Consider the following 9,134-nt stretch of genomic DNA (forward strand, 5'->3'; position numbering starts at 1 on the left):
TACTTTTTTTTACTACTTTTGCCTTTGTTTTTGCTTACTAATTATTCTTTATTTTTAAATGATTTTACCTTGTGTTTTATGTTTTCTTTTTATTATGATCTTTACCTTTTAACTATTCTTTGACTATATTGCCCTTCTATGCTTTTATTTATTATTATTGTTTGGTTTTGTTTATGTAAAGCACATTGAATGGCCTCTGTGTGTGAAATGCGCTATATAAATAAACTTGACTTGAATTTAAAATCAATCGTAAATCATTTGAAGTATGTTTCAGCTCTGCAGAGTGATAAACTTTTTCTTTTGTACAATTGTTGAAAGGAAACTGCAGAGTTGGTTAATCATTTTAAACATAGGTCATGGACTATGTATGCCTGGTATATAGTGGAAATAAAACATGTAATAGCTAAACAGACTTTAGATGCATTTATTTGTATTTGAAAAATAAAACAAGACAAATGTGTAATGATGTACTCAAAATTAAACCCAAATATATGACTGAAAACATGTGGTGGCCTATACCATTTCAAGTTCAAGAGTGGCAGGTCCATCTGAAACTGAAATTCATTGCATTCAGCAACATCTTATTTCAAGCCACTGGCTGCCTGGCAAAAAGAAAATCCAGCACAAACCAACCTCAAAGGCCCACCAGATTTGTTCTTTTTACAGATACAGTAGTGGTTAGGGTATTTTATTGACTAATGTATATGGGACCATTTAAAGCTATATTTTTAAAGGGAACAAAGACAACATGGTCAGTTACAATTTCTATGTCAGAGGTATTGGTTAATACATTGTTCGTAGCTTCAACAGAAATACAGTAATAGCTTTGTTAAAGGAAAATGGACCAAATTTACATCATGATACCTGTAGTACACAGCATTATAAAACATACTTGGAGCTGCATAATTACACATTTACTGGTGGTGGGGGTTGGGCTGGAACTATTGAGGACACAGGTACAGGTCCTGGGACAAAATTTAGATACCTTTCCACAGAGAACACAAGGAATCTCTATTGATCAGTACTAAAACATACACCACACCATGACACGCAGAATCCTCCATTTTGCCCAATCTGCCAAAAGGGCCCGTAGAACTAAAAATGGATACTTGCCTGATCATTGCATAACCTATTACATCCGCAGATCTGTAATCAAGATGACCGCTGTAACAGGTTCTGTATGAAATACTGTATGCCCTCCATATGCGCATTATAGGTAAGCTACACTAAAAGTCTAGAGGCAGGGTAGCTGAAGCACAGGGATGGCTGAGCAATATTCGCAACAATTTTGCTGACATGGCTGATATAGCAGTGACAACTACACAGTATATATAATCTAAGATCATTTGATTCACAATATATAGCGTTTCAAGGTGAACTGTCTAAAATGATCGTCAGTCTAGCACATTTTTTTCAGCTACAACTTTTAAAAGTAATGAATTACTACACTTAATTATCTCTTCTCGTTTGAAACCGTTCTTTTTGAGATAGCAAATAATTCATATTATATAGGTGTAAACCCTTAAAAAAACAATTAAAGGACTTAGTGTATGCAGATTTCAAGTGAAATCGATCATCTGCAGATTGAATTTTGGCAAACCTCCATTACTACTCAGTTGCAGACTGTAAACAAAATATATGGGCTCTCAGGGGGAGAGAATAAAAAAAGGAGTATTTATGTTACCTTTTGAAATTAAAAACAAAAGAAAGAACATTGTTAGAAGGCAGCAGGAATTTCTTAGTGTACGGGAAATATGTGGCTGGAAGCGTCCCTCCCCGGCCTTCTCCAAGAGCCCACCATTAATTCTAGGGTCTTAGGAATAGAAGTCGATTGGATATAAGTAGTACTAATTACAATACGAGAGAGAATGACATATCAGTATGCATATGGTGCGTCGTCTCTCGTCTTCCCGAGACAACTTTGCACGAACTCCTCTCCTCTTCACCACCTTCTCCTCCTCCCTCCCCCCTCCCCTCGCGCCATCCCAGGTGAGCTCAGATTGCAGCCGGTTCGTTTCTGTGCATGTCGGGATTTAGAGTAGCGAGCACTTCCTCTTCCTCTTCTTGACGGGCGGCGGGCACAGTACTGCCCGGATGGCTTCGTCGAACACCGTCTTAAGGCCACGCTGTGTCAAGGCTGAGCACTCGAGGTACTTCACTGCACCTGTGGAGGTGAGTCACAAGTCATGAGACCCAACATTCCAGAATGCTACGACATTTGACCTCTGCGTCTACTTGTCCAGCAGCATATACAGACACACACAGATAAGATTTATGTATATGTGAATGTAAATCTATCTATTTGAATTCATTATCAACAGAAGATTATGTTTTCTAATTAATTTAATGGAATTTCCACTGACTGTAAAACCAAAGTTCAGTGGCCATATATGGTTTATCTGTGGTACTAACTGACACTTACCAATTTCTTTGGCCATAGCAAGGCCTTGTGGGTAAGTGATGGGAGTGAGCTTCTTCTCCTTCAGCTTCTCGATAGTGTCCTTGTCGTCCCTCAGATCGAGCTTGGTCCCCACCAGGATGATCGGAGTGTTCGGGCAATGATGTCTGACCTCTGGGTACCACTGAGTAGTAATAACAGCAGACACGCTCACACGATTGTTTCGTTTCAAACTCTATAACAAACACTCAGACTTGAAATCCCTTTTTCCATTCTCTTCCCACAACATCCTAAAGGCAGAAATCCCCACGCAGTAATTTAGAGCACAAACCACCTGCACAAGATGTTTATCTGTGAGGGAAACTGGAGAACACAGACTTCCTCCTGGACCACAGCCAAATGAACTGTGTCTCTGCAGCTTTGTAATCACCTGGCACACATAAACCAGGGATCTAGACAACCCCACCCCCTCTCTTGTAGAACTCCACACCATGACATCTTTACCTCTATAAAGGCTACAAAGATCATAGTCATCAACACCACTGTGCTATGGACATCTTTAAATAGGCCTTAATGGTGAAACTGATGAATTATAGATGTGATAGCTTGATATCAGAACTCTCATAACCAGTTTCTACCTTTATAGACCTGCAGTGGTGAAATGCTGTATTGGTGTATTGCTTACCTTAGCACGGACGTTTTCAAAGGAGGCAGGACTCACAAGCGAGAAGCAAATCAAGAACACATCCTGTACAGGAAAGAAAAAGTAAATAAATTCAGCACATTTAAATACGCCCAATGGAGGATATGTTGGATAAGCCCCATAGGACTTCCACTAATGAGTGCTAGTCAACTCTAGCCCCGATACTGCCATGCCAATTGTAGAAGCATAGTCCCTAATTGTATTACATAACCCATTGTATTTGCAGTCAATGACTACCGAGTCATGAATGGTGCAGGCAACTATTTGGGAACAATGTTGGTGTGGACACTGAGCCACTCTCACTTTGACACTGGAGGACAGACACACAGAGAGCAGTCTGTGGCAGTGACTCAAAGGACAAACAAGGCAGTCTTTCACTTCCTCAACTCTAAATAAGCATGCTCGACATTATCAGGGTCAATGGACACCGCGCTGAACTCTTCAGACCATAAAACATGCATGAATAAATGGCAATCTATGGACACCCATGGCCACTAATTTGGGGGAAGTAAACAATTTGTTTACACCAACCTGAACAGAAACAATAAACAGAGTTTAGATGTCCAATTGATTAAATCCATTTCCATGTTACTCCTTCATTCAGTCCATAATTTCTTTAATTTCACATAATCTCCCTGTTTCTCTTGCTTGGAATTAAATAAACTGTCTTTCCAGAAAGTAGAAAGATAAGGATCAGTCATTGCCTCACCGTTTGAGGATAGGAGAGGGGACGGAGCCTATCATAGTCCTCCTGTCCAGCTGTATCCCAAAGGCCCAAATTCACCGGCTTTCCATCAACCATTACATTGGCCGAGTAGTTGTCGAACCTAAGGGGATATAGGGCATTGGGTTATTTTAATTGTTCAAAGTCTGGTGCCATGTTTTAGCACACAGGCTAGCTTCTACTAGTAGTATACTCACACTGTGGGGATGTACTCCCCAGGGAAGGCGTTGGTGGTGTAGCTGATCAGAAGACATGTTTTACCCACCGCACTGACATGGAAAGGAAGAGATACCGGTTATCATAAAGCGTTTACTCTTTAACAATAATTAACAGTGACAAAAAAAACCTTGCAGTGAAAAGTGACACGCAAAGGCAATAACCATTTCAACTTGTCCCTCTTCAGGCACACAAACAGATGTTTCACAATAACCCCAGACAACTTCCTCATACACAAAGAGGAAAGCATCACTCCTAAAATAATGATGGAACTTTTGTATCAGAAATAGCAACATGGTCACATGTATCAGTAAACAGCATTATGAAGACCCTTACAAGACCAGTAAAACAAGAATACTTCCAATTTCTCAACAACAGTACACACATAATGAACAATGGAACAAACAGCTGGACAAAAAAAATGTCTTCATAGATATGAGTGGGAAGTAACACCTTTAACCACTTTGACCTACTTAAGCCAATTCCAGCCTATAATCAGTGGCTGACTCAAGGCGGCCTTACCCATGCCTTCCCTTAAGACTTGTGTCTGTGGGTAGCTTTGTGTAACAATGTAAGAAAGCATAGTCATTAGTCAATAAGGAAACATGGTGCCAGCCTTGCAGGATAATGGAATTATTTTGCTGATAAAATAAAGAAATACGTTCAAAATATATCTGTAATGTGATTGCCTAGAGTGGTGCATATTTTTGGAGGGGCTTAAAATACACTTGAATCGACATCAAGGTCTACAACAAAACAACAAAAAAACAGGGGGGGGCACCAAATAAAACACCATTTCATGGACACTTCAGTTAAATCGTCACCTACGTCATCCATAAAATGTTTGTAACGTTAGGCGGACCCACGAGAAGCATGACTTCATGTTAAACGAAACTGGCAACAAAAGCGACATGCCTATTTTACCATTTCTTTTCCAGGGTCCCACCCTGGATCAGGCCAAGGAATAACTCAAAGCCAATTTAGAACAAGCTGCGCCCAAAACATGACAATTATCTGTTTTGGTACCGTTACAAACAAAATATTGTGGACTGCATGACTTGCTAGGGAACAATAAGATGTAACCAAGACTGACAACGCTAACCTTCCTTGAGGAAAATGTATCATTAACTTAACTCAACGTTAGCTAACGTTATATTTATGTGAAGCCCAACAGTCTAAAGAGTAAATTGATGGCTAGCCTGTCTTTACAAACCACAGTGATCACGCGTTTCAGATCAACAACTGGCATAAAAAATATCGTTTATCTGGACAACAACCATACTGTGACAAACTGATTCTTAAGATATAACGTTAGCTGACGAGAACGAACAAAAGTGGCATAAGAAGGAATGCGGAACATACCGACACAAGTTACCATCGGCTTCAATGAGTTAAGTTAGCAAACGTTAGCAAAGACTCAACAAAGTCAGTCGGTACTGCAACACAGTTGGCTAATGTTAGCTAGTAAGCAAGCTATGCTAAACGAGCTTGGAAGACTGCGGCAACACAGCATCATCTAATATTTGAACAAAACAACACCACTGTACATGTACAAACTCTACAGGACATGTGCGAGGATTTAAAACAAGAAAAAAAACTTACCCGTCTCCCACGACCACACACTTTATGGCCTGCATCTGTGCGCTGCGTTCTTTTGACGCGGAGTTAGCTAACTAGCTAGCAAGCCAGCTAATGTAGCCTCTTAGAGCTAAGTAGTAAAACCACCCTTTGTTGATTTAACTTGTTTTCCCAACGAGAAAAACAAGGATCGCTGTTATTATAAAGTGATCCAGCCACAAGACAATTATCAGCTGAAAATTCCCCAAACCTAGTGCCCTTAGACCAACTTGATCAGAGAAATTCTGAAGTTGTTAAACAAACAGCCACCACCCAAAAAATCTCTGGTCCTGAGCTAGGAAAAACGCCCTCGAACTCAGACAACGGAAACTGTAGTTCCAATTCCAGGCGAGTCATTTCCGGTCTCACCCGCTCGTTCTCTACAAGTGTCTTTGCAGGATATTTCAGGAAATGTCCAAATGTTGTGAATCACTGCCCTCTGTTGGTTGTCTACGATAAACACCCGCAGCGTGTTTGTTACGAATGCATAGTGTTCAGTGATGCGCACTTCATTAGAAATTACCACTTCATCAAATAAAGGTGGTATCGCAGCACTTTTTATACAAACTTATTTTTATTTGATTAATCCTCATAAAATGTCAACACGTAAACTAAAGTTACTGTTTTGTTTTTCTTGACCACTAGAGGACAACATTATCATAGAAATTAGGGTGGCTTGGCTCCATGTACACATTCAAAGTATTTTATCTATTCATATGACCTTTAAATTACTTTTACAGAAAACAAGCTGATGTAGCACATTTAGTCAGACAGTTTGGTGATCTCATCTCGCCACAGTAAAATAATTATTAAGAGATCTCTCAACTGCTGACACCATAAATCTAGTAGGCTATGTCCCATCCAGTTAAACTGAAGTTGTATGAAACTGCCCCCCCCCCCCCCCCCCCACACACACACACACACACACCCCCCCCCCCTTTGACCATTTAACATCCTCTCCTCAATCTACGCCTTTCTATGACTAAAGATAATTAATCACTGTTGCTATGGTAACTGCAATCCGCAACCACCACCACCCCGCCCCTGGCCATGCCCTGAACTGTAAATAGAGGATTAAATGGAGGGGGATTTTGGTAGGGAAACATTTTAATAGGATAAACAGTATTAAGTTAGGGGACACAAACAGAGAAAAATAAAGAATGGATAAGCACACTTACTTAGCTGTATAGACACGAAGGGGTCAAGCCCAGAGAACCAGAAGTGTGAGTTTAGTTTAAAGATGTGTGAGACCACCACCATACTATATGACATTGTAGCCTACATCTAGACTCATAAGTTACTGAATGAGATTAATATTTTTTAATTACTATAGAGCACACACACCATAGAATTTTTGTGTTAGGCCTACTTTTAAAAACGACTCTCTGTAAATACTGCATTTTATACATGTTTCTTTAGATTGACATGGGCTATCCAAGTTAATAATTTTCGTAAATTCAGTTGAATACACAGTTACTTCTGTTTGTCTAAGGCAACAGGAAGTGCAGCATGCAAATCAGACATATCAGTAAAGTAAAACAGTTGGCCTCCTGGAGCAGAACAAATCTCTGTACAGCAACTACTGGTTTCTTATCACTCAGTGATTTTCACCCTGTCCATTTGTTTAACAGATAGGTGTTATGAAACAGTCGGAGGAGTTCAGATGTGTGCGTACGTGTCTGCATGTGTGTGTGTGTGGTGTGTGTGTGTGTGTCTGTCTCTCTCTCTCTCTCTTTCTGTGTGTGTGTGTGTGTGTGTGTGTGTGTGTGTGTGTGTGTGTGTGTGCATAGTCAGTGGGAGGGTTGTCCAGTACGTGTGCAAATGTCCACCAAAAGGAAATAGCCGCTGTGTCCCTGTGGCAGGATGCAGTCTGTCAGAACGTAAGTACTGGGGGTCAAAGCGTTCCCATCTCCCACCTCATCATCCCTCCTACACGCTGAGACAAAGCAGTGTGGAGCATGGTGTACATGTACATGCGGGAGGGCAGGAAGCCATTTCCAATGTTTCTCTTGTCATCTCCTGTGCAGTAAGGTGTTGGCACCCCTCCCTCTTACGCCATGTGCGATCAATACATGTGTCTAGGGAAATAGGAGACATCCATCTCTGAAATGACATCAGAGATAACATGGGTCATCTGGGATGCTTGTAATGGGTTTCTAAGATAATGTAACAAGATCTGTCATCCACATCAAGAGTTCATCCACATCCACATCAGAACCATACACAACAAGAGTTTGCCATTTTAGCACAACTACTGCATGTAGGAGCTAGCAGAAGAATATCAGTGAAATTTATGTTTAATCTAATGACGTTTTAGGATGGAAAAGTGTCCATCAAATGTTTTGTCCATCAAAATTATTATTATTATTTTTCATACCCTGACCCGGTCAGTAAAGTCAAATCGCTCAACTTGCCATTAAGAAAAAAGAATACAAATGTAACTGTGAGATTGCATCCTTTTGAGGTGTTGATGAATGTGTGTGGCAGCCTTTGCTGTAATAGTGTTTTTGATGTTTTTGAAGCCTGTTGTGGTTTGAGAAAGCAATTAGGACTGCTACATAGCACAGCATAGCAATAGCACAGCTCTAAAGTGAAGTAATATGAGTGAATTCTTCTTGTAATATCCAGTAGGAACCAGAATGGGCAGCCTCCTCTGGTCAAAATATGATGTAAAAGGTTCACTCATTTACTCAGCTTATTTGTTTCAGGGTCATATCCCACTGAAAGGAAGGAGGAGGTTCCACACATGCTCATTTCCTCCTGTTCCTCTGTCCTCTGAAACTATTTCACCCAGCTCCTCATAGGAAGTTGGGACTCAGTGGACATGTACATATTATGCGTGCATGAGTTGAAAGAGGAAGGCTACAATAGACGTGGGGGGGCCCACAAATTTCCATAGTTCCACTGTTTCATATCCAATAGTTCTCTTGTCACAATTTCTTTTTATTGCGGCCTGTCTGTGATTTAATGTCAAATTCCAGGAAAGGATAGAGTGATTCATAATTTATTAATTAACCAATGACTGTTAAATTCCTGCTACATACGTATCCACAGCACATACTGTAACTCATCACACATCTCATATGTCATCTCAGAAGTGCTGTGTAATCATCAGATTACCCCATAAGATTATTAATATCACCCTACTGAGTGAGATTCTCCATACTTCTGTATAAGCTGAGGTCTCCTCTACAGGGGCATCTCCATGACTGAGCTAGACGGATGCTCCTATGGTTATGACATATTGACACACAATAGCTGAAGATGTTTTGTTTAAAACGAGGGCAATAGAGGCAGACAGACAGGGCATCTTGACACATGGCCATACAGTCTGGCACAAAGGGCTCCATCTCTGCCCAGACGCAGGAGCGAGTGCGAGGCTGGATGAAAGAGCTCTCTAGTGGGGGGTGGGGCTGGGGAGTCCTGGGGACCTCCAGTGCCCAGGAAGACAGGCAGATGACTATTTGCATACGCAA

At 40.7% G+C, this 9,134-nt stretch overlaps 1 protein-coding gene across 1 annotated transcript; it reads right to left on the bottom strand.

The window, feature by feature from the left end:
* Positions 1–410: 410 nt before the first annotated feature.
* Positions 411–5,992, bottom strand: rac1a (Rac family small GTPase 1a). The gene is made up of 6 exons (XM_042083260.1): positions 5,644–5,992; positions 4,023–4,094; positions 3,811–3,928; positions 3,084–3,146; positions 2,423–2,582; positions 411–2,164 (listed from the first exon to the last, which is right to left on the bottom strand). The coding sequence occupies exons 1-6, from the start codon at positions 5,676–5,678 to the stop codon at positions 2,034–2,036; spliced, it is 579 nt and encodes a 192-aa protein (XP_041939194.1). The 5' UTR covers positions 5,679–5,992; the 3' UTR covers positions 411–2,033.
* Between the last annotated feature and the right edge of the window lie 3,142 nt (positions 5,993–9,134).

This window comes from Alosa sapidissima, chromosome 24, assembly GCF_018492685.1.
Source record: "Alosa sapidissima isolate fAloSap1 chromosome 24, fAloSap1.pri, whole genome shotgun sequence".
Classification (NCBI taxonomy): Eukaryota; Metazoa; Chordata; class Actinopteri; order Clupeiformes; family Clupeidae; genus Alosa; species Alosa sapidissima.